Source organism: Pogoniulus pusillus, chromosome 19 (genome assembly GCF_015220805.1).
Source record: "Pogoniulus pusillus isolate bPogPus1 chromosome 19, bPogPus1.pri, whole genome shotgun sequence".
NCBI classification, from domain to species: Eukaryota; Metazoa; Chordata; class Aves; order Piciformes; family Lybiidae; genus Pogoniulus; species Pogoniulus pusillus.
The window spans coordinates 6,711,424-6,736,783 of NC_087282.1; the positions used below are offsets into that span (position 1 = coordinate 6,711,424).

Here is a 25,360-nt window from a genome sequence, read left to right on the forward strand (position 1 = left end):
TGAGCTTTTCATCAGCCCAGAGCCTTTTCCCCAGGACTGCTCTCAGCCATTCCCCACCTAGCCTGGGGTTGTGCTTGGGCTTGCTCTGACCCAGGTGCAGGACTTGGCCTTGTTGAATGTCAGGTGGTTGGCCTGGGCACACCTCTGCAGCCTGCCCAGTTCCAGTGTCTGTTCTAATGATGCGTGACAGGAGACAAGCACAAACCCAGTCACTTCCTACCAGTCTAAGAAACTGAGAGCTGGAGCCTGAAATAGCAGAGGAGCTGCTTTGTTAGCAGAAGCTGGTCAGCTTTTCTTAGAAGCCACATCCTTTGGAGCTGTCTGGGGCAGGCTGCAGAGGTTCTTTGAAAGAAAAGTAGACAATGGTTCTCAAGGCTTTTTCTCAAGGTAATTTCATGAGCTCTCACACAGGGTTTGGCAGTGAACCTTGGGTCCCCTCCCAGTTGAATTTTCTGCCCTTTGTGAAGACTTCAGACAGTCAGAACTGGTGTCTGTGTTTGTAGTGCCCTGGTTTTGCTTGCTTTTTGCATGCACTTTTGCATATTGAATTGTCAGAAGCACTCAAGTGTTAGGTTCCTCTTGTCCAAGAGAGCTCTTTCTGCTGCATTACATCCTTAATTTCATAACTAAATGCAGTTGGGGTTTGTGACCTTACACAAATGTGTAACTGGGGAGTGGGGACAGGCTGGGGGAGTTGGGGCTGTTCAGCTTGGAGAAGAGAAGGCTCCAGTGACACCTTGGAGCAGCCTTCCAGTGCCTGAAGGATGATACAAGACAGCTGAAGAGGGACTGTTTAGATGAGTTTGTAGTGACAAAATGATGGGCAATGGCTTTGTGATGGAAGAGGGGAGATTGAGAGTAGAGATGAGGAAGAATGTCTTGAGACTGAGTCATAGAATCAAGCAGCTTGGAAGAGACCTCTGAGATGATCCAGTCCAACTGAGCACCCAGTAAGTCTCCTTGCTCCCTACAACACTCTGAAAGGTTGGAGGCAGGTGAGGGTTGCTCTCTTCTCACATGCACAAGTGACAGGACAAGAGCCTCAAGTTGTTCCAAGGGAGGTTCAGGTTGGATATTAGGAAAACTGTCTTCCCAGCAAGGATTCTCAAGCACTGGAAGGGGCTGCCCAGAGAGGTGGTGGAGTCACCATCCCTGGAGGTGTTTGTAAGCAGTGAGGATGTAATACTGATGGATATGGGTTAGTAGCAGTGGTGGAATGGTGAGCTCGGGATGATCTCAAATGTCCCTCCTAAACTCACCAGTTCTCTGGCTCTGTGTTTAGATTCTGGCCTGCATCAGGAACAGTGTGGCCAGTAGGGCAAGGGAGGTTATTCTTCCCCTGTACTCAGCACTGGTTAGGCTACACCTTGAGTACTGTGTCCAGTTTTGGGCCCCTCAATTCAAGAGAGATGTTGAGGTACTGGAACATGTCCAGAAGGGCAACAAAGCTGGTGAGGGGCCTGGAGCACAGCCCTGTGAGGAGAGGCTGAGGGAGCTGGGGGTGTGCAGCCTGCAGAAGAGGAGGCTCAGGGCAGACCTCATTGCTGTCTATAACTACCTGAAGGGAGGTTGTAGCCAGGTGGGGGGTGGCCTCTTCTCCCAGGCAACCAACAACAGAACAAGGGGACACAGTCTCAAGCTGTGCCAGGGCAGGTCTAGGCTGGATGTTGTTAGGAAGTTGTTGTCAGAGTGATTGGCATTGGAATGGGCTGCCCAAGGAGGTGCCTGGAGGTGTTGAAGAAAAGACTGGCTGAGGCACTTAGTGCCATGGTCTGGTTGACTGGCTAGGGCTGGGGAGGTAGGTCGGACTGGCTGAGCTTGGAGGTCTCTTCCAACCTGGTTGATTGTATGATAAGGTGGGGGTAAGTTCCTGCTGTGCAAAGAATAACAGAGGAAAAAACCCAAGAGTTGCACAGAAAACAGGCTGGTAGAAGAGGGACAATCCCCACCAAGAGTTGCATTTTAGCTGTTCTTAATGATGTGGTAGGTGATAATTTTTATATTCCTGTTGTTTTCCTGTGGCAGTTGCAAGCCAGAGAATCTCATAATCTCTTCTGTATCAATTCTGTGCAGCAGCTGGTACAACTGAATTATTTCACACTTCTTGCAACACCTTAAGTTCTAGAACCATGCCAAGAATAACAGTGGGCACTTCTGTCTCTTACTGCAGGAAAATTCACATGCTCAGAGGGTTTTATAGTTTTGTTTTGCTGTTTTTTTTCCTCTTTATTTTACTTCTAGATCTTTCCAAGAACAGATTCACTGAAATTCCTCCTGATGTCTGGCTGTTTGCTCCACTAGAGACTCTAAATTTGTACCACAACTGCATCAAATCCATTCCAGAATCCATCAAAAACCTGCAGATGCTCACATACCTTAATATTAGGTGAGTAAAGCTAATTATATCACTTAACCTCATTGGAGAGGTCACATTTTACTTCATCAGGTCACTTATTTTTGCCCAGACAGATAAAATGACTCTTTTGTTTGTTTGCCTTATGCTTGGTGTTTTAGGGCCAGGAGTTGTTGCTTCCTTTGTAGGAAATTGACTGCATTTGGAAATGTTGTGTGGTAAACTCTGGTAGCTGAGGACAAGGAGAATTTAGAAAGCTTGCATTGGTTTCAGTGTTATGCAAACAGAAATTGCTTAGAAACTACAGGTTTCAAACTCTGCTGCCTTCAAGAGCACCTTCAATACTGGGTCCAGTTCAATGGCTCCTTCACCTGCTGGAAGGTATCCAGAGAAGGACCACAAGGATGATCAGAGGATTAGAGCTCCTCTCCTATGAGGACAGGCTGAGAGAGCTGGGGTTAATCAGTTTGGAGAAGAGAAGGATCTGAGGGGACATTATTGTGGCCTTCCAATATCTGAAGGGGGCTACAAGAAAGCTGGGGAAAGATTTAGAAGGGTGTCAGGTAGTGATAGGATTGGGGGGAATGGAACAAAGCTAGAAATGGGTAGGTTCAGATGGGATGTTAGGAGCAAATTGTTCAGCATGAGGATGGTGAGACACTGGCACAAGTTGCCCGGGGAAGTAGTGGAAGCCTCATCCCTGGATGTTTTTTAAACCAGGCTGGATGTGGCTATGGGCAAGCTTGATCTAGTGTGAGGTGTCCCTGTCCATGGCATGGAGGTTGGAACTGGATGATCCTTGAGGTCTCTTTCAGCCCTGACAATTCCGTGGTCATAAGGAGGGGGGTTGGACTCGATCTCTTTGGGTCTCATCCAACCCTTAACATCCTATGATCCTATGATAAGGACACAGAACTTTTGGAGTGAGTTCAGGGGAGACCACAAGGATGATCTGAACCACCTCTGCTCTTAGGATAGGCTGAGGGAGCTGGAAGTGTTCAGCTTACAGCAGAGAGGTCTCTCTTACATTTTAGAGTTAGACTCCGTTACAGTACATCCTTGTTCCATCAAGCCAGATGGGGACCTAAAATTGACATATGTGAGAGTGTCTTTATCTGGTAAGGAATTCATGATGGAGGTTGTAACTTAAATTTAGATGTCATTCTAGTAGGTGGAAAGTTATCTTCTGGAAGAGGGGAGAAGTTGTACAATGTGCATCTCCAGCTCCACATCAGACTCGCAGAGATGCTGACCTGCCCTTGCCTCTTTCTTTCTTCTTTCTTTCAAGTCGAAATCTCTTATCAACGCTGCCAAAATACCTGTTTGATCTTCCACTGAAAGTTCTGGTTGTCAGTAATAACAAGCTGGTCTCCATTCCAGAGGAGATTGGGAAGCTGAGAGATCTGATGGAGTTGGTGAGTAGAACTCTGAAGCACACTAGGTATTAGCAGACAGAGGATGCATGGTAGAAGTAGCTCTGTGCAGCTTTGTCACCCTCTAGTGCTTGTATTCAAGGAGCTGTGAGCCTGCTGGTGCTCTTGGTACATTTGGAGGTGCCTCAATTGGTTCAAGCTTTTTGAAGGAAGGAGGAATGTTCCAAAAGGCAAATTATTTGCCAGCAGCAACACAAGTAGTTAACTGATACGGGAGTTACTCCAGGAGCTCCTCATTCCTAGGCTACTGGTTTAATCTCAAAGCCATCATCTTTATTGATGATCTGGAGCAGGGGATTCAGTCCAGCATCAGTAAGTTTGCAGATGACACCAAGCTAGGAGCAGCTGTGGAGCTGTTGGAAGGTAGGAGAGCCCTGCAGAGGGACCTGGCCAGGCTGGATAGGTGGGCAGAGGCCAACAGGATGACATTTACCAAGGCCAAGTGCAGGGTTCTACACTTTGGCCACAACAACCCCGAGCAGCACTACAGGCTGGGGACTGAGTGGCTGGAGAGCAGCCAGGAGGAAAGATTAGATCTTAGGATATTAGCTGCAGTGAACTTCAAGATCTTAACTCATTCATTAAGTGTTTCTTTGCACATCAGCTGTAATGACCTGCAGGTTGTTGGTGTGTTAATTATATCTTTCTTGGGATATTAGTTGCAATAAACTTCAGATTCTTAACTCAGTTGTATCTTTCTTAGGATATCAGCTGCAATGAGCTAAAGGTTCTTGGTTTATTGATCAGATCTTAGGATATTAGCTGCAATGAACTTCAGGATCTTTGTTAATGTATTAATTGTATCTCTCTTAGGATATCAGCTGCAATGAGCTTCAGGATCTTTGTTAATGTATTAATTGTATCTCTCTTAGGATATCAGCTGCAATGAGCTTCAGGTTCTTCCCCAGCAGATAGGAAAATTACAGTCACTTAGAGAATTAAACATAAGAAGAAACAATCTCCATATGTTGCCAGATGGTAAGCTGTTAGTCTTCATTTCTTTGGTGTAGGTAAATGAGGTGAAATGTTAAGAAGGTTTCTGATTCTTTCCTTCTGTTTCCCTCATTGCAGAACTGGGAGACCTCCCCCTGGTAAAGCTGGATTTTTCTTGTAATAAAATTTCAGAAATCCCCATTTGTTACAGAAAATTACGGCACTTACAAGTGATAGTTTTGGATAACAACCCAATGCAGATCCCACCAGCACAGGTTAGTACTGAGCCATTCCAGTGAGAGTTTTGGATAACAACCCAATGCAGCTCCCAGCAGCACAAGTTAGTACTGAGCCATTCCAGTGATAGTTTTGGATAACAACCCAATGCAGATCCCAGTAGCACAGGTTAGTACTGAGCCATTCCAGTGAGAGTTTGGGATAACAACCCAATGCAGCTCCCAGCAGCACAAGTTAGTACTGAGCCATTCCAGTGATAGTTTGGGATAACAGCCCAATGCAGATCCCACCAGCACAAGTTAGTACTGAGCCATTCCAGTGATAGTTTTGGATAACAACCCAATGCAGATCCCACCAGCACAGGTTAGTGCTGAGCCATTCCAGTGAGAGTTTTGGATAACAACCCAATGCATCTCCCAGCAGTACAGGTTAGTACTGAGCCATTCCAGCTGATAGTTTGGGATAACAGCCCAATGCAATGCAGCTCCCAGCAGCACAGGTTAGTACTGAGCCATTCCAGTGAGAGTTTGGGATAACGACCCAATGCAGCTCCCAGCAGCACAGGTTAGTACTGAGCCATTCCAGTGAGAGTTTGGGATAACAGCCCAATGCAATGCAGCTCCCAGCAGCACAGGTTAGTACTGAGCCATTCCAGTGAGAGTTTTGGATAACAGCCCAATGCAATGCAGCTCCCAGCAGCACAGGTTAGTACTGAGCCATTCCAGTGAGAGTTTGGGATAACAGCCCAATGCAGATCCCAGTAGCACAGGTTAGTACTGAGCCATTCCAGTGAGAGTTTGGGATAACAGCCCAATGCAATGCAGCTCCCAGCAGCACAGGTTAGTACTGAGCCATTCCAGTGAGAGTTTGGGATAACAGCCCAATGCAGATCCCACCAGCACAGGTTAGTACTGAGCCATTCCAGCTGATAGTTTGGGATAACAGCCCAATGCAATGCAGCTCCCAGCAGCACAGGTTAGTACTGAGCCATTCCAGTGAGAGTTTGGGATAGCAACCCAATGCAGCTCCCAGCAGCACAGGTTAGTACTGAGCCATTCCAGTGAGAGTTTGGGATAACAACCCAATGCAGCTCCCAGCAGCACAGGTTAGTACTGAGCCATTCCAGTGAGAGTTTGGGATAACGACCCAATGCAGCTCCCAGCAGCACAGGTTAGTACTGAGCCATTCCAGTGAGAGTTTGGGATAACAGCCCAATGCAATGCAGCTCCCAGCAGCACAGGTTAGTACTGAGCCATTCCAGTGAGAGTTTTGGATAACAGCCCAATGCAATGCAGCTCCCAGCAGCACAGGTTAGTACTGAGCCATTCCAGTGAGAGTTTGGGATAACAGCCCAATGCAGATCCCAGTAGCACAGGTTAGTACTGAGCCATTCCAGTGAGAGTTTGGGATAACAGCCCAATGCAGATCCCACCAGCACAGGTTAGTACTGAGCCATTCCAGTGAGAGTTTGGGATAACAGCCCAATGCAATGCAGCTCCCAGCAGCACAGGTTAGTACTGAGCCATTCCAGCTGATAGTTTGGGATAACAGCCCAATGCAATGCAGCTCCCAGCAGCACAGGTTAGTACTGAGCCATTCCAGTGAGAGTTTTGGATAACAGCCCAATGCAATGCAGCTCCCAGCAGCACAGGTTAGTACTGAGCCATTCCAGTGAGAGTTTGGGATAACAGCCCAATGCAGATCCCAGTAGCACAGGTTAGTACTGAGCCATTCCAGTGAGAGTTTGGGATAACAGCCCAATGCAGATCCCACCAGCACAGGTTAGTACTGAGCCATTCCAGTGAGAGTTTGGGATAACAGCCCAATGCAATGCAGCTCCCAGCAGCACAGGTTAGTACTGAGCCATTCCAGTGAGAGTTTGGGATAACAGCCCAATGCAGATCCCACCAGCACAGGTTAGTACTGAGCCATTCCAGCTGATAGTTTGGGATAACAGCCCAATGCAATGCAGCTCCCAGCAGCACAGGTTAGTACTGAGCCATTCCAGTGAGAGTTTGGGATAGCAACCCAATGCAGCTCCCAGCAGCACAGGTTAGTACTGAGCCATTCCAGTGAGAGTTTGGGATAACAACCCAATGCAGCTCCCACCAGCACAGGTTAGTACTGAGCCATTCCAGTGAGAGTTTGGGATAACAACCCAATGCAGCTCCCACCAGCACAGGTTAGTACTGAGCCATTCCAGTGATAGTTTGGGGTAACAGCCCAATGCAGATCCCAGCAGCACAGGTTAGCACTGAGCCATTCCAGTGAGAGTTTGGGATAACAACCCAATGCAGCTCCCAGCAGCACAGGTTAGTACTGAGCCATTCCAGTGATAGTTTGGGATAACAACCCAATGCAGCTCCCAGCAGCACAGGTTAGTACTGAGCCATTCCAGTGATAGTTTGGGATAACAACCCAATGCAGCTCCCAGCAGCACAGGTTAGTACTGAGCCATTCCAGTGATAGTTTGGGATAACAACCCAATGCAGCTCCCAGCAGCACAGGTTAGTGCTGAAGCATTCCAGCTGAGCAATTTGCAGTGGGATCTTAGGAGCAGCTGTTCAAGTTACACCCACCAGGTTTTCTCTCTGCTTTGATCTTTTTATTTTCTAGCTGTATCACTCCTAGGGAGAATTTCTGGCTTACAAACTCAGTGTTTAAAGCATTTGTTGGGTGTGCATTTGCAAAAGGTATTCCATGTTACTAAGTTTCTGTTGTTTGTTTCCCAACAGATATGTTTAAAGGGTAAAGTACATATATTTAAATTCCTCAGCATCCAGGCATGCCTCAGGATAGATAAAAAGCCAGATTCCTTGGATCTTCCCTCGTTAGGGAAACGAATCCCCTCCCAGCCACTCACAGACAGGTGAGCAGTGGGCTTTTGTTTGCTTTTGCTTCAGCGTTGTTGCAGATAACACCTCTAATTTCCATGCTTTATTTCTCCTTTATTTAGAAGTCATCATGTTCATTGTCTAAGGTGTTACTGGAACCTTAATTGACTCTTCTGACTTGCTGTGAAAAGTTTTCATTGCACTGGCTAAAGATTTGGAAATCAGAACAAAGATATGTTTTAAATTTGTTTCTTGGAAAACTCAATTATTTCCCAAAGAGATCCATCAAAACAAGAGAGAAGTTGCCACATATGTCCTGATTAGTCTATTGAGGGTCAAGTCTGCCTCTCTCATATGTATGTTAAAGAAAACTGACTTAAATAACCATGGTATTTTATTGAACAGTGTGGCCAGTAGGACAAGGGAGGTTCTTCTGCCCTTGTGCTCAGCACTGCTCAGGCCACACCCCGAGTACTATGTCCAGTTCTGGGCTCCTCAATTCAAGAGATATGTTGAGGTGCTGGAAGGTGTTTGGAGAAGGGCAGCAAGGCTGGGGAGGGGCCTGGAGCACAGCCCTGTGAGGAGAGGCTGAGGGACCTGGGGCTGCTTAGACTGGAAGAGAGAAGCCTGAGAGGGGATTTGATTAATGTTTATAAGTATCTGGGGGTTGGGGGTCAGGAGGAGGGGACAGGCTCTGCTCACTGCTCCCTGGGATAGTACAAGGAACAATGGGTGTAAGCTGCAGCACAGGATATTCCAGCTCAACACAAGGGGCAACTTCTTGCCTGGAAGGGTCCCAGAGCACTGGCACAGGCTGCCCAGAGAGGCTGTGGAGTCTCCTTCTCTGGAGCCTTTCCAGGCCTGTCTGGATGTGTTCCTGTGTGCCCTGAGCTAGACTGTGTGGTCCTGCTCTGGCAGGGGACTTGGACTTGATGATCTCCTTGGCTCCCTTCCAACCCCTGACAGCCTGTGATATCTAAAGTTCTGTGATTCTGTGACTGTCTGCAAATCATTGTTACTGAACATCTCTGGTAGGAGATACCAAAATCTCCTCTCTGCACATGTGGCATTGAGTATCAGCTCCTGTCCATGGGCATTTATCAAAGGATGCTTATTTACTCTTGGAAAAGTGAAGCTACTCTTTCTTTCATCACTCTGTGGGGTGTTTGTTTGTTTTTCTTCCTCTAGCATGGAGGACTTCTATCCCAATAAAAATCATGGACCAGATTCTGGCATTGGCAGTGATAATGGTGATAAAAGGTTGTCCACAACAGAAGTGAGTTTCTGCTTTGTAAGAAGTCTTTTTATCCTTTGTACTTAACTTAGTTGCAGCTAACATTCTGAATTAGCTGCATTAACTAAGTTGCATTTACCAACAGAGCAGGTTGCCCAGAGAGATTGTGGAGTCTCATTCTCTGGAGGCTTTCAAGACCCATCTGGATGTATTTCTGTGTGGCCTCCCCTAGGTGACCCTGCTTTAACAGAGGGATTGGACTCAGTCTCTGGAGGTTCATTTCAGCCCCTGTGCAGTTGAGTTTAAACCATTAGACTGTCAGTATGAGACAGGAATTGCTTCTGTACCACTTTGCCTGTAAGGTTCATTCCAGGCTGTCAGTATGAGGCAGGAATTGCTTCTCTATCACTTTGACTATTCTAGCTAAGGTTCACTCCAGACCAAATCTCATACATTTTACAACTGAATTCTGAATTCTAAGGAATTGGTTTGGATATTTTAATTTCTACACCAAAGACAAAACCTATTTAAAACTTTATTTTGTTCTTAATGAAATGAATGGAAAACCAAAGTTGATTTGGACTAAACTTGTGTTGTGTCTATGTTAATAATCCCCATCACTGTATAGGTTTTAATAAGCTTTTTGGGGAGGCAACAGTTGAACATCTCTGTGAAGTGATCTCTATTTGTGGAAATTTATGTACCTGCTGACTTGTAGAAATCTAGATTAAAGAGCTGTAATGAATAACAGTCATGTCAAAGATGAGTTTCAAGGTCCTATACCTGGATCAGGGCCATCTCAAGCGCAAATTCACGCTGGGTGGGGAATGGCTTGGTAACAGTCTTGAGGAGAAGGCCCTGGGTGTGTCATTTGGTGCCAAAGTGCCCAGCAGCCAGCACTGGTCACTGGCAGCCCAGAGCCAGCTGTGTGCTGGCTGCCGCCAGAGCAGGGAGAGCAGCAGCACAGGGAGGGGATTCTGCCCCTCTGCTCTGCCCTGCTCAGACCTCACCTGCAGCACTGCCTCCAGTGCTGGGGAACCCAGCACAAGAACCACCTGGAGCTGCTGGAGAAGGTCAGGAGGAGGCCACCAAGATGGTCAGAGGGCTGCGGAACCTCTGCTATGGGGACAGGCTGAGAGAGTTTGGGCTGTTGAGCCTGGAGAGGGGAAGGCTCCAGAGAGATCTTAGAGCAGCCTTCCAGTACCTGAATGAGCTCCAGGAGGGCTGGGGAGAGACTTTTGATCAAGGACTGGGAGTGTCAGGATGAGGGACAATGGCTCTGAGCTGGAAGAGGAGATGTTCAGGCTGGATATTGGAAGCAAGTTCTTCACAATGAGAGTTCTGAAGTACTGGCACAGGTTGTCCAGGGAGGTTGTGGATGTCCCCACCCTGGAGGTGTTCAAGGCCAGGTTGGATGAGGCCTTGAGCAACCTGTTCTAGTGGGAGGTGTCCCTGCCCATGGCAGGGGGCTTGGAACTGGATGATCCTTAGGGTCCCTTCCAACTTCATTCTATGAATGAATGAGTGAAAAGAGTTTTCAAACTTGGGAAGAGAATTGTTACAAATGCAAAGTGGTTGCTGGTCAGGAAGCTCTAGAATATCACTAGCTGCTTTTGTTGTTGTTGTTCAAAGAGAATTCCAGATGTTTAGGGTTTATTTAGCCAGTGGTTAAGCAAGGGTGAAAGTAGTTGGAGGCTTCAGATGAGAAGTTACCTAAATACAGTTTTCTTAGTCCACTAAGTGCTGGGCTGGACCTCCTTGAGTGTATTACAGTATGACATCATGTACCATGCACTTGTCTTTTCCTCTCTAAACTATGACTCTCTTAAGCCTCTTTATCATTCCCTCCCCCAATACTTCCCCCACAAAACCCCCACACCTGACCTGATGTTATTTTCTGTCCTGGGAGCCATCCCTCATGACAGGCTCAGTTGCAGTGTATTTTGTGAGCTCTTAGCAAGGCTCATGATGTCATTTCTTTGTGCTCAATGTGACTGTCTCTGCAGCCATCTGATGATGATACCATCAGCCTTCACTCCCAGGTGTCAGAATCCACGAGAGAACAGACCTTAAGGAATGACAATCATGTCATGGGAAGCAAACTGGATCCACAGAAAGGTAATAGCTGTTGTGCTTCTGCCAGCTTAGCTACTGGAGATAGTTTTGCTTCAGTCATCTATGAAAATGGCACAGAATTCCATGAGCACATTGGTGCTGGGCTTCCAGCATTCCAGAAAACAAGGAAATAGTTACATGTAGACGAGGCCAGAAAGAGGGAAGGAAGATGAGCTCCAGGAGGTATGAGTTCATTGCTGGTTTTCTTCTGGCATTGGGAAACAGGCTGAGAGAGTTGGGGCTGCTCAGCATGGAGAAGAGAAAGTTCCAGGGAGACCTTAGCACAGCCTTCCAGTAGCTGTAGACCAAAAGAGCATAGTGAAGGGAGTACAGGAGAGCTGGGGAGGGACTTTTGATCAGGGCTGGGAGTGAAAGGATGAGGGACAATGGCTTTGAGCTGGGAGAGGAAAGATTGAGACTGGAGATGAGGAAGAAATTCTTTAAGGTGAAGGTGGGGAGACACTGACAGGTGTTGCCCAAGAGAGGTTGTGGCTGCCTTCTCTGATGGTTTGGGAGTTACCTGCCCCGCCCTGCTCTTCTGAAATCACCCAGGCTAGACTCAGCCAGCTGGAAGTTAAGGAATGAAGCTTTCTATTCACAGCTTAGCACAAGATACAAGCAGAGAGTTACAACAGTTACAGCTATAGACAGCAATAGGCAAGTTAAAAGTAACACAGAAACACAGCAGCCCTGCCAGAAACCAGAGTCCCCAAGAGGGGCTCCCAAGCACCCTTCCACCTTCTTTCCACCCCTCTACCTTATCCCAGAGTTTGCCTTACATGCAAGGTGAGCTTGGAGGGTCAGCAAGGGGAATTAGAAGCATAAGGATTAGTTACACAGAAGAAGCTAGGGAGAAACACTGACTCCAAGAGACAGCGACACACACTCTGTCTTATCAGTGTTTGTGTTCTTGTTTTTGTACATCTCAGCAAACCTATGAGTGCAGTAGACATCCCCAATGTTTCCTTTTCACAGCCTAAAATCTATTTTTTTCTCATTAAAATATTCCACTTAGCCTCAAACCAGCACACCCCTCCCTGGGGTTGTTCAAGGCCAAGTTGGATGAGGCCTTGAGCCACCTGGGCTAGTGGGAGGTGTCTCTGCCCATGGCTGGCGTGTTGGAACTTGATGATCTTTAAGGTCCTTTCCAAACCAAACCACTGTAAGGATCTCTAAATCTGTGGGTTTCTCATCAGCACTTAACCTCTCTCAGGAATGCCATTTGGTTTAATTCCATCTTTCCCTTCTTCCTCACCCCTCACTAGACCAGGAGCTTTATGATTACATTGATCCAAGCGCAGAGGAGGGAGCTGTCCCTGAGCAGAGAGATGTGCAGATTGGACCCTTGCTGTCTTACATCAAGGTAGCTTGGCACAAAAATGACCTGTTCAGCAGACTTGCTTTGTCAAAAAATATTCCAGTCTAAGTGGTGTTTGTTTTATTGTGCAAGGAACGAGGGAAACATCCTGAGAAATCCCAGAAAATAGAGCAGAACGAGGACTGGGCAGATGAGAAAAGGTAAATCTCCTTCTCTGGGGGGAAGGTTTTTACAGCCAGCTGTGGGTGAGGGTGGTTTTGGTTTAGTCTCCTTGCACGTGGAGGAAAGAAATCTCATGTTGCATGGGTAGAGAGCTGCTTCTTGGGCAGAAAGTAAGCTCACAGGAAGCACTGCTTAGTTCTTCTCCAGTGTCGTAGCTGTCTCTATGTGCAGAGTACTGAAGTCAGGCAAGTCAGAAAGTTTGCTGATGACACCAAGCTGTGTGGTGCAGCAGGCAGGCTGCAGGGCAGGGATCCATCCAGAGGGACCTGGGCAGGCTACAGGAGGTTCAACAAGACCAAGGGCAAGGTCCTGCAGCTGGGTTGAGGCAATGCCAAGTGCCAATGCAGGCTGGGCAGTGAGTGGCTGGAGAGCAACCCTGAGGAGAGGGACTTGGGAGTGCTGCTGGAGGAGAAGCTCAACAGGAGCCAGCAGTGTGCACTTGCAGCCCAGAAAGCCAAGCAGAGCCTGGGCTGCATGAGGAGAAGTGTGGCCAGCAGGGCCAAGGAGGTGATTCTCCCCCTCTGCTGTGCTCTGCTGAGACCCCACCTGGAGTCCTGCATCCAGCTCTGGAGCCCCTGGGACAAGAGGGATGTGGAGATGCTGGAGAGTGTCCAGAACAGGGCCAGCAGGATGCTGAGAGGGTTGCAGCAGCTCTGCTGTGAGCACAGACTGAAAGAGTTGGGGCTGTGCAGTCTGGAGCAGAGGAGGCTCCCAGGGGACCTTCTTGTGGCCTTCCAGGGTCTGAAGGGGGCTCCAAAAAAGCTGGGGAGGGACTTTTGAGGCTGCCAGGGAGTGCCAGGAGTGGGGGAATGGAGCAAAGCTGGAGGTGGGGCGAGTCAGGCTGAAGGTGAGGAAGTTGTTCAGCAGGAGAGTGGTGAGAGGCTGGAATGGGTTGCCCAGGGAGGTGGTTGAGTCCCCATGGCTGGAGGTGTTTGAGGCCAAGCTGGCTGAGGCTGTGTGCAGCCTGCTCTAGGGTAGGGTGTCCCTGGGCATGGCAGGGGGCTTGGAACTGGCTGCTCCTTGTGGTCCCTTCCAACCCTGCCTGATTCTATTGTGTCGTTTTCAGACTTCAGAAGGAGCAGCTGCTGGCAGAAGATGATGATGAACTGAAAGAAGTGACTGACTTGAGAAAAATAGCAGCTCAGTTGCTGCAGCAAGAACAAAAACACAGGTATTGTAACCCGAGTTCAGGTAACTGACTACAGTGAATAGATTCATTTTCTTTAACTTGCCTTGTACCAAAATCACCTCAGATAGAAAATTGTGCCCTGATTCTAAATCCCTCTTTTGGGAATTGCTCATTTCTTGCCATGGAGACAGCAATAAGAAGAATATTGAGGGGTTCTGTGAAGGTATTTGTGTGTTTATGTTAATTGACCATTTCTTGCTGTATAAACAGCAGTAAGCAGAATATTGAGGGGTTCAGTGCAGATACTTCTGTGTTTATGTGAATTGATCCCTGGGATAGGACAAGCAGCAATGGGTGTAAGTGGCAGCACAGGAGGTTCCAGCTCAACACAAGGGGCAACTTATTGACTGGAAGGGTCCCAGAGCACTGGCACAGACTGCCCAGAGAGGTTGTGGAGCCTCCTTCTTTGGAGCCTTTCCAGGCCCGTCTGGATGTGTTGCTGTGTGCCCTGAGCTAGACTATGTGGTCCTGCTCTGGCAGGGGACTTGGACTTGATGATCCCCTTGGCTCCCTTCCAATCCCCAATATCCTGTGAGCCTGTGATCATTTCTTGCCATAGAATCAGCAGTAAAAAGATTATTGAGGGGTTCAGTGCAAGTGTTTGTGTGTTTATATGAATTGATCTTTTTTTTGCCTTAGAAACAGCAATAAGAAGAATACTGAGGGGTTCAGTGCAGATAGTTCTGTGTGAATTGATCATTTCTTGCTATATAAACAGCAACAAGAAGAATATTGAGGGGTTCAGTGCAGGTGTTTATGTGTTTATGTGAATTGATCATTTCTTGCCTTAGAAGCAGCAACAAGAAGAATATTGAGGGGTTCAGTACAAGTGTTTGTGTTTGCGTGAATTGATCTTTTCTTGCCTTAGAGAAGCAATAAGAATATTGAGGGGTTCAGTGCAAGATAGTTCTGTGTTTATGTGAATTGATCATTTCTTGCCTTAGAAGCATCAATAAGAAGAATATTGAGGGGTCCAGTGTAGATAGTTCTGTGTGAATTGATCATTCATTGCTATATAAACAGCAACAAGAAGAAAATTGAGGGGTTCAGTGCAGGTATTTTTGTGTGGTTATATGAATTGATCATTTCTTGCTTTAGAAGCAGCAACAAGAAGAATATTGAGGGGTTCAGTGCTGGTATTTTTCTGTGTTTATGTGAATTGATCATTTCTTGCTTTAGAAGCAGCAACAAGAAGAATATTGAGGGGTTCAGTGCTGGTATTTTTCTGTGTTTATGTGAATTGATCATTTCTTGCTTTAGAAGCAGCAACAAGAAGAATATTGAGGGGTTCAGTGCAGGTATTTTTGTGTGGTTATATGAATTGATCATTTTTTGCCTTAGAAGCAGCAACAAGAAGAATATTGAGGGGTTCAGTGCAGGTATTCCTGTGTTCATTTGTGGTCAATGTGTTCAATCTGAGTAAAGAAACTCCTCAGAGAAGCCAGCATCACAAAACAATTGCTTACTAATTGTGTTGCTGTTCGTTCAGTGTTGGTTGGTTGCTGGCTTTTTGCTTGTGTTTAAATATTAAGCAGTCTCTTTCTTTTTGCTTGCTGTGCTAATGACTTCCCTGTCCTCTCCCATCAACCTGTCCTGCTTCCTTCTGTGGCTTTGGTGTCCATGAAATGTGAATGCAGACGGAGGCCATTAAGCTATAGGACTTCATTCAGTGAAAAACTCTTCCAGAGGACCAGGGCAGCAGGACGTGCATCAAGGTATAAAGTGTGTGGAGAGCTTCAGATTTCCAGAGTTAAAATGTGGATAAAACCCCAATTTGGGCTATTTAATGAACAAAAATGGAATCAAGGGATTGGGCAAGTTAGCCTAAGATCATTTGTGATCTAAAATAGATTGCAGTGCTTTTATTTTCCTTTAAGGTGAAATATAAAGAGTCTGTATTTAGTTAGGCAGCTCTTCAAGGGAAAAATCAAGAGCCCAGACCTAGAAGCACCGTTTTAAGTTGCTTTCTCTTCTTTCCCCTTCTCTGGAGACATTCAAAGCCTGCCTGTACGCATTTCCCTGTGTGACCTCCCTAGGTGATCCTGCTCTGGCAGCAAGGTTGGACTTGATGACCTCCAGAGGTTCTTTCCTGCCCCTACCATTCTGTGATTCTCTACCTGAAGAGGGCTACAAGAAGGATGGAGAGAGACTGTTTGCAAAGTCCTCTGGTGGTAGGACGAGGAGCTTGAGACTAGAGCAGAGCAGATTTAGATTGGATGGTAGGAACAAGTTCTGCACTATGAGGGTGATGAAACACTGCAGCAGGTTGCACACAAAGGTGGGTGAGAAACTTAGTGCCATGGTCTAGCTGACTGCATAGGGCTGGGTGCTAGGTTGGACTGGATGAGCTTGGAGGTCTCTTCCAACCTGGTTGATTCTATGAGAAGGTCAGGCTCAACAGGGCTCTGGGCAAGATGATCTAATTGAATCATAGAATCAGTCAGGGCTGGAAGGGACCGCAAAGATCAGACAGTTCCAACCTCCTTGCCATGGGCAGGGACACCCTACCCTAGAGCAGGCTCCACACAGCCTCAGCCAGCCTGGCCTTAAACACCTCCAGGGAGGAGGCACCCACAACCTGCCTTGGCAACCAGTTCCAGGGCCTCACCACCCTCACTGTGAAAGATTTCTTCCTAATCTCCAGTCTGAACTTCCCCTCTTCCAGTTTACAGCAGCTGGGCTAGTGGGAGGTGTCCCTGCCTATGGCAGAGGGGTTAGAACTGGATGATCTTTAAGGTCCCTTCCAACCTAAACCATTCAGTGACTTTATGAACCTGAATGCTGCAGTCTGTTGGTTTACAGCTTTAACTTCTCATAATCCCATTAAACTGAGGCTCACACAGTGAGAGAATTAAACTCCAAATGAGATTACTGAGCTCCAGGTTATCACAGTGATCAGAAAATCTGAATGGGAAATCATCCATCAGGTCGTGGTTGTGCTGCCTTGTGTGACAGTGATGAATCACACCCAGGTGCTTACTGGTTTGCTTCCATTGAGTAGCTGGTTTCCTTCTCATTCTTTCTGACCTTCTAGTTCTCCACATAATCCAGCAGAAATGCACTTTGATCACAGTTCTGCACATGAAGTCAGTCTCACAGTGTAACATCCCTACCTCCAAGGCCTCAGGATTAGTCATTCCAGTTCCTTTCCAACATGACACTTGAAAACATTGCAGTAGTAGCAGCTGTGCTGTTGTCTTTACACTCCAGACATCCACATTAGCTCATCCCCTTCCCCTCTGTCTGTTTGGTGATGGAAAAAGAAAGCCATTTCTGAATCTCTCTGGCAACCCAGAGCTTTTTTGACTGTTTGCCTCTTACAGAACTTCAGTTCTCATTGCTTCATTACTGCATTAGGTATTTCATTAGTCCTCAACCTGTTTCTCCGTCTCCCCCTTCTCCCTTTTCCCTTCATTTCCTTTGCACTTGCAGTGTTTCTTACCCAGCCACCTTCTTACCTGCTCCTACTGACTTCTTGTGCTCAACCTGTGCATCACTGCTCTGCTTTGGGCTATTTTCTGTCTTCCAACTGGAGTGAGCAGTGGAGCTTTTTGTGTTGAGGGCAGCATAGCTTGCTGCAGGGGTGAGATCCCATGAAGCAGGAGGAAAAGAAGAGGAGGCTTCATTGCCACTGGAAGTTTTACTCCCTAAAAAGTCAGAACTTGAGCTATTTCAAGAGCTGGGAATGATACTGTTGATTTCAGTGGAGGGAGGATTGGATTTCCCATGTGTGTGCTCACATTCTCAGTGTCACCTGAATGTTCAAACCCTTTTATTTCCAGGTAAATGTTATGTAATGGAAGTACTCTGAGAAAGTTGTTGAATAAATATGCTTTGGTTTCTTGTTTTGTTTTCTTTCCAGGCTTCTGAATCATTCAGTTTCAGTAAATGCAAGGAACAGGCCAAAGCAGCAAATGGAGTCTGAAAAATGGTATTGATATGCTTTTATGTATCACAGCTCTTATGTGAATTGATCTTTTCTTGCCTTAGAAACAGCAATAAGAAGGATATTGAGGGGTTCAGTGCAAGTGTTTGTGTGTTTATGTGAATTGATCATTTCTTGCCTTAGAAGCAGCAACAAGAAGAATATTGAGGGGTTCAGTGCAGATAGTTCTGTGTGAATTGATCATTTCTTGCCTTAGAAGCAGCAACAAGAAGAATATTGAGGGGTTCAATGCAGATAGTTCTGTGTGAATTGATCATTTCTTGCCTTAGAAGCATCAATAAGAAGAATATTGAGGAGGTGTCCCTGCCTATGGCAGGGAGTTGGAACTAAATGATCTTTGAGGTCCCTTCCAACCTAACCTATTCTGTGATTCTATGATCTGTAGTTATTTTGGGTCACTACTGCCATCTTCTGTCCTGCTCAAGGTGAAACAGAAGCTGCAGAGATCCTCTGGGCTTGAGTCAGGTTTAAAATAGAAAAAAGAAATCTGCTCTTGGGAGCCTTTAGGAAAGTTCTGTCACCCAGAAACTGGAGAACAGAAGGCTCTGGGAAGACCTTACAGCAGCATTTCAATAGCTGAGGGGGACCTACAAGAAGGCTGGGGAGGGACTCTGTAGAAGGGCCTATGGGGCTAGAATGAGGGGCAGTGGTTTGAAACTGAAGCAGGGGAGATTTAGGTTGGACATGAGGAGAAGAGAAGGATGAGAGGGAAGCTTAACAATGTGTACAGATATCTGAAGGGCAGCTGCCAGGAGGCTGAAGCAGGTGGATGAGGGGCAATGGACACAAACAGAGTCACAGGAAGAGCCATCTCAACATGAGGAGAAACTTCCTTGCTATGAGGGTGCAGGAGCCCTGGAGCAGGCTGCTCAGAGAGCTTGTGGAGTTTTATGCTCTGGAGATCTTCCAAACCCACTTGGATGTGTTCCTGTGTGATCCTGCTTTGAAGGAGGGATTGGACTGGATGGCCTTTGGAGGTCTCTGCCAACTCCTAACATTCTGTGGTTCTGTGATCATTCACCACCTGCTGTTACTCTAAACTTCTACTCTGCTAGGTAGAGCTAACAGTCAGTGGAGCTATGTGAGTCCCCCAAAACCTGAGAGTAGATATTTTGTCAGCTTTGTACAGAATGTTTCCTTGTCTGCTTTGAGAAACAAAGCAATGAACCTGTTTTGCTAATCCCTGAAGATGAAGCTTAAGGAAAAGCTGTATCTGAATTTTGTCAGTGATGTGGACAGGGGAATCAGTGCAGCCTCAGCACGTGTGCAGATGACACCAAGCTGTGTGGCACAGTCGACTTGCTAGAGGGCAAGGAAGCCATCCAGAGGGACCTGGACAGGCTGCAGAGGTGTGCCCAGGCCAACCTCATGACATTCAACAAGGCCAAGTGTAAGGTGCTGCACCTGGGTGGGTGCAATCCCGGGCACAGCTCCAGGCTGGGTGGGGAATGGCTGAGAGCAGCCCTGAGGAACAGGACCTGGGGGTCTGGGATGATGAAAAACAGGAGCCTGCAGTGTGAGTGCAGCCCAGACAGCAACCCTGTGCTGGGCTGCAGCAAGAGCAGTGTGGGCAGCAGGGCAAGGGAGGGGATTTTGTCCCTTGGCTCTGCTCTCCTCAGACCCCACCTGCAGTCCTGGGTGCAGTTCTGGAGCCCCCAGCACAAGGAGGACATGGAAGTGTTGAAGCCAGTCCAGAGGAGGCCACCAAGATGCTGAGAGGGCTGCAGCAGCTCTGCTCTGAGGACAGGCTGAGAGAGTTGGGGCTCTGCAGTCTGGGGAAGAGAAGGCTTTGAGAAAACCTTGGAGTGGCCTTCCAGTATCTGAAGGGGGCTACAGGAGGGCTGTGAAGGGACTATTGACAAGGTCTTGTCATGACAGGATGAGGAGGAATGGGGTTTAAACTGTAACAGAGGAGATTTACACTAGATGTTTAGGAGGAAATTCTTTGCAGTGAGGGTGGTGAGACACTGGCACAGGTTGCCCCAGGGAAGTTGTGGCTGCTTCTTTCTTGGAGGTGTTGAAGGCCGGGTTGGATGAGGCCTTGAGCAATCTGTTCTAGTGGGAGGTGTCCCTGCCTCTGGCAGGGTGTTGGAACTGGATGATCCTTTAAGTCTCTTCCAACATAGACCACTCTGTGACTCTGTGCTGGAGTGTGGAAGAGCTCTTGGCAGCACGAGGTAAAGGAGAGTGAAATGTGATCTGAGACTTCCTTCAAATGGTCATACTTCTTTAGCCACATTCACAGCATCACAGAATGGTAGGGGTTGGAAGGGACCTCTGGAGGTCATCCAGTCCAACCTTGCTGCCAGAGCAGGATCACCCAGGGGAGGTCACACAGAAACACAACAAGGTGGGTTTGGAAAGTCTCCAGAGAAGGAAACTCCACAACGTCTCTGGACAGCCTGCTCCAGGCCTCCAGCACCCTCAGAGGAGATTTTTTTTCCCCTATGTACCTGTGGACTCTCCTCTGCTCCAGCTTGCAGCTGTTGCCCCTCTTCCTACAATTGGACATCACTGAGCAGAGCCTGGCTCCATCCTCCTGACACTGTGACATCCTTGCAGATAGCCAAAGAAATACTGCACTGCTGCAGAGAAGCTGCTTGAGAAGTGTTTGGTTGTATGATATATGTCAAGTGTTCTGGCTTTAAAGGGCACAAAAGCAGTAAGTTCCATAATGCCTCTTTTGTCTTCATTTTCAGTGTCTCAACAGATGAAGTGAATTCCTCTGTGTCCCCATACAGCTGGCAGGTAAATATTCAAATGTCAATGTGGTAGCTTCATGTGTGAGTGATTTGGGTTTAGTTTTGTTCTGTACTTCCAACAGATAACATTCATATGCTTGCTTGTATCTGGAGAAGAGGAGGCTCAGGGCTGAGCTCATTGCTGTCTGCAGCTACCTACAGGGAGGCCATAGCCAGGTGGGGTTGGGCTCTGCTGCCAGGCAAGCAGCAACAGAAGAAGGGGACACAGCCTCAAGCTGTGCCAGGGCAGGTCTAGGCTGGATGTTAGGAGGAAGTTCCTGCTAGAGAGAGTGATTGGCATTGGAATGGGCTGCCCAGGGAGGTGATGGAGTCTCTGCCCCTGGAGGTGTTGAAGCCAAGGCTGGCTGGGGCACTTAGTGCAACTTATGTTGCTGCTTGGCTGGCAGCAGAGCCCAACCCCACCTTGCTACAGCCTCCCTTCAGGGAGCTGCAGACAGCAATGAGCCTCCTCTTCTGCAGGCTGCACACCCCCTGCTCCTCCTCACAGGGCTGTGCTCCAGGCCCCTCCCCAGCTTTGTTGCCTTTCTCTGGACAGGTTCCAGCACCTCAACATCTCAGTGGAATCCCCTGCATTGGACAGTTTTAAGACTCATCTTGCCAGGCTGCTGGGGCAGCTCATTCCAACTACACTGCTACCTAGAAAGGTTTATCCTTGAGGGAGTCCCTAGCTGACATTCTGTATTGGAGAGGCAAACAACTCCTGATTGTGGTTGCCAGTAGTCTGTGTTAATGCACATCAGCTGTATTTCCCTTTCATGTACAAAGATTGCTGATCTCTCTGATTTCAGCCCTTAGACAACCAGAAGGATCCAGCGGATGAGCAGCGCTGGCCAGAAATACAGCCAGTGATATGGCAGAATGAAGAGAGGAGGAGAAGTAAACAGATCAGAAAAGAGTATTTCAAGGTAAGGATAGGGATGTGGCTGGCTGAAACTTCATCAGCACAGGGGACACAGTCTCAAGTTGTGCTGGGGTAAGTATAGGCTGGATGTTAGGAGGAAGTTGTTGGCAGAGAGAGTGATTGGCATTGGAATGGGCTGCCCAGGGAGGTGGTGGAGTGGTCATGCCTGGAGGTTTTGAAGCCAAGCCTGGCTGGGGCATTTAGTGCCATGGTCTGGTTGGTTGGCCAGGACTGAGTGCTAGGTTGGACTGGATGAGCTTGGAGCTCTCTTCCAACCTGCTTGATTCTATGATTTCTTTATTTGATATATTTTTGTGCTGCAAGGAAAATGCAGAGTGAGTGATGCATTTTGATTCTCACTGCACTAGGTGAGTGAAATTTCCTGGTCTGCTTCTCTTGTTACAGGTACTGTTGGTCAGCAGATGTCACTGCCTGCTTGGCTGTAAAGCAGATCTGTAGTCAGAGCAGCGTTAGATAAAATTTAGTTCCAGGTGTGGCTGAGTTAAAGTATGAAATTAATATCTTGAGTCTTTGCCATGCTCAGGGAAGCTCAAAGAAATTAAATTCTGGGATAACCTGCACATGCCATGCAGCTCAGAGACATTCTTGCAGCTAAAGAAACTCTTTTAGTTGTTTGAGGGTTTGTTTTTTCCCCTAAAGAGTTCATGGAGTTGCATCCTCTTTCCAGGATTTGCATCCTTGCATTTAGTTGTTGCCTAAATTTAATTTTAATGCTGATTGGTTTTGGATCCTAGCTACATTCTAGCTGAAATTCTACAATAGGGGAAAAAATTGTAACCTGCTAGTCTTGATAACATTAATTATGTTGGAAAACCATGGCCACAGAACTGGCCTGAGGCCTGTATGAACAGAATAAAGCAGTGAAGGTCTGCAGGGCATAAAAATGAGGATTTACCTCATCAGCTGCTAAAATAGTGTTATTCCTTTGTACCTCAAACACAGAGGAAATCATAGAATCATAGAATCAAACAGGTTGGAAGAGAGCTCCAAGCTCAGCCAGCCCAACCTAGCACCCAGCCCTGCCCAACCAACCACACCATGGCACTAAGTGCCCCAGCCAGGCTTGGCTTCAACACCTCCAGGCACGGCCACTCCACCACCTCCCTGGGCAGCCCATTCCAATGCCAATCACTCTCTCTGACAACAACTTCATCCTCACATCCAGCCTAGACCTGCCCTGGCACAGCTTCAGGCTGTGTCCCCTTCTTCTGTTGCTGCTTGCCTGGCAGTAGAGCCCAACCCCACCTGGCTACTGCCTCCCTTCAGGGAGTTGCAGACAGCCATGAGCTCTGCCCTGAGCCTCCTCTTCTGCAGGCTGCACACCCCCAGCTCCCTCAGCCTCTCCTCACAGGACTTGTGTGTGTCACCTCACCAGGGCAGAGTAGAGGGGAAGGAGAACCTCTCTGGACCTCCTAACCACAGTTCTTCTAATAGACCCCAGAATGGCACTGGCCACAAGAGCACAAAATGAAGATCCTGACTAGCCTAGCACTTAAATGTTCCTGTTCTCTTTAATTTCTTCTTTGATTCTGTGGGTTTGGTTTTTATCTCAGCAGATTCACCAGTGATAAGAAACATCTGGATGATACCAAACCATTTAGTTGACATGCAAACCATTCTTCCCTTTAACAGTAGTGAATGTTTGTGTTTTGCAGTACAAGTCTTCCAGGAAGAGTTCGAGTGGCAATGAAAATGATGAGGTGAGAAAATAATCGTTGGGTAAAACAATGTGAGAAGGTGTTTTGTTTGTCTGTCTTTTGTGAACACCTATGAGCCACAGTCACAGAACAGCAGAAGGTTGGGTAGTGAATACTCAAACAAAGTTGGCACTGCAGACCCATAGCAGCAATAAGTATTACAAGATCACAGAACTGTCAGGGTTGGAAGGGACCTCAAGGATCATCCAGTTCCACCCCACATGCCATGGGCAGGAACACCTCACACTAGATCAGGTTGCTCAGAGCAACATCCAGCCTGGCCTCAGAAACCTTCAGGGATGAGGCCTCCACCACCTCGCTGCGCAGCCTGTGCCAGGATCTCACCTGCCTCACACTGAAGAACTTCTTCCTGACACCAAATCTGAACCTACCTATTTCTAGTTTTGCTCCATTCCCTCTGCTTGATTGTTGAAGTCACCCAAAACATCTCTTTGGGAAAAGCAGGACTGGATGGACTGAAGCAGCTGGGGCTGGTTAGTTAGAAACAGAGGAGGCTGAGGGCAGAGCTCATGGCTGTCTACAGCAACCTGAAAGGAGGCTGTGGAGAGCTTGATGCTGGTCTCTGCTCACAGGTCATTAGTGACAGAATAAGAAGCAATGGCCTCAAGCTGCCACTGGGCAGCTTTAGACTGGACATTAAGAAACATTTTTTTTTCTCCCAGCAATAGTGGCCAGGGATTGGAATGAGCTGCCCAGGGAGGTGGTGGAGTCACCAACCCTGCAGGTGTTTAAAGGTGGTTCAGATGTGATGCCTGGGGACATGGTTTAGTGTGCATCTTGTTGAGCATGGATATGGTTGGATTTGGTGATCCCAAGGAGCTTTGCCAACCTGATTTTTAATGTGATTCTGTGACTTGGATGATCTTGGAAGTCTCTTCCAGCCAGACCTATTCTGTGATTTACTTGGTTTGGTAACAGGAAAGTTAATTAGTGTCAAATAGAGGTGATGTAAAATACTCCACACAACCCCTTGCAGCCTTTCCTTCTCTTGCATGATTCCAAATGGACTTGCTGCCATTTTGTCACCTCCCTGGCCAGTGTTGTGTGTCTCATGGATTGTGAGTTCATAACTTAGTGTTTCTTGTTCTACCATAATTTTCAGTTTTGTAATTTCACCTCTTTGATTTCTTTTTAGCAAGACAGTGATAATACTAATGTGTCCCCACAGTCTCCTGTGTCGTCTGAGGTACAAGTTTGTGGCTTTGTTTTTCATTCAACCAGCATTTCTTTGTGCTCATGACTTGTCAGCAGGTTTCCTGTGCAGACAGAGAGCTGTTAGCTTCATTTGGAGCTGCAGATAGAAATGTTTCATCATGATAGCAATTCAAAGCCAGGTGGAAACTGCAGACAGATACTGCAACTCCTTTTGCCTTTCTATCTGATCCTTCCTGGATTTCTTCTTTCTGACTGGTGCATTGCTTTGTCTCCACTATCTTATGGAAGGAGCCAAGGAAACAAATCAAATCTGCCCTGTTTTGAAGCTGTCCCTTATGCACTGCCCACCCAGAGGTTTTTAAGTAACACTGAAATTTGAAGCTTGACTTAAAACTTAACTTCACAAGGAACCCAAGGGCACTGACACCTCAGGGAGCTTCATCCTTCACGCTTCTGGCTGGTGCCTTTGTGATGCAGCCTTGAGCTTCTGTAACTGGCTGCTCTCTTTTCTTGAGACCCTTGAGCTTCTGTAAATGGATGCTCTCTCTTTTTGAGGCCCTTGAGCTTCCTCAACTGGCTCCTCTCTTTTTTTGAGGCCCTTGAGCTTCCTCAACTGGCTGCTTTCTTTTTTTGAGGCCCTTGAGCTTCCTCAACTGGCTGCTTTCTTTTTTTGAGGCCCTTGAGCTTCCTCAACTGGCTGCTCTCTTTTTTTGAGGCCCTTGAGCTTCCTCAACTGGCTGCTCTCTTTTTTTGAGGCTCTTGAGCTGCCTCAACTGGCTGCTCTCTCTTTGAGACCCTTGAGCTGCCTCAACTGGCTGCTCTCTCTTTTTGAGGCCCCTGAGCTTCCTTAACTGGCTGCTCTCTTTTTTTGAGGCATGTCCTTGTAGCCTCACTGTGGCCACACTCCACTGCTGACCTCTGAGTCAGGCATACCAAAGACTGCTAAAGCTCCTACCTTGTGTCAGTAAGGATCCTTGAGGGAGAAGGAG

At 47.3% G+C, this 25,360-nt stretch overlaps 1 protein-coding gene across 1 annotated transcript in view; it reads left to right on the top strand.

Moving 5' to 3' along the window:
* LRCH2 (leucine rich repeats and calponin homology domain containing 2) overlaps nt 1-25,360 on the top strand; it is a 52,403-nt gene that overhangs the window by 13,451 nt on the left and 13,592 nt on the right. The window contains exons 2-17 of the mRNA XM_064159093.1: nt 2,242-2,386; nt 3,642-3,768; nt 4,659-4,764; nt 4,858-4,994; nt 7,692-7,825; nt 8,979-9,066; nt 11,031-11,142; nt 12,405-12,502; nt 12,590-12,657; nt 13,746-13,850; nt 15,506-15,583; nt 17,731-17,799; nt 20,514-20,562; nt 21,365-21,481; nt 23,154-23,198; nt 24,352-24,402. Coding sequence (XP_064015163.1) covers nt 2,364-2,386; nt 3,642-3,768; nt 4,659-4,764; nt 4,858-4,994; nt 7,692-7,825; nt 8,979-9,066; nt 11,031-11,142; nt 12,405-12,502; nt 12,590-12,657; nt 13,746-13,850; nt 15,506-15,583; nt 17,731-17,799; nt 20,514-20,562; nt 21,365-21,481; nt 23,154-23,198; nt 24,352-24,402 — 1,407 coding nt within the window. The 5' untranslated portion in view covers nt 2,242-2,363. The remainder of the gene's footprint in view (nt 1-2,241; nt 2,387-3,641; nt 3,769-4,658; nt 4,765-4,857; nt 4,995-7,691; nt 7,826-8,978; nt 9,067-11,030; nt 11,143-12,404; nt 12,503-12,589; nt 12,658-13,745; nt 13,851-15,505; nt 15,584-17,730; nt 17,800-20,513; nt 20,563-21,364; nt 21,482-23,153; nt 23,199-24,351; nt 24,403-25,360) is intronic.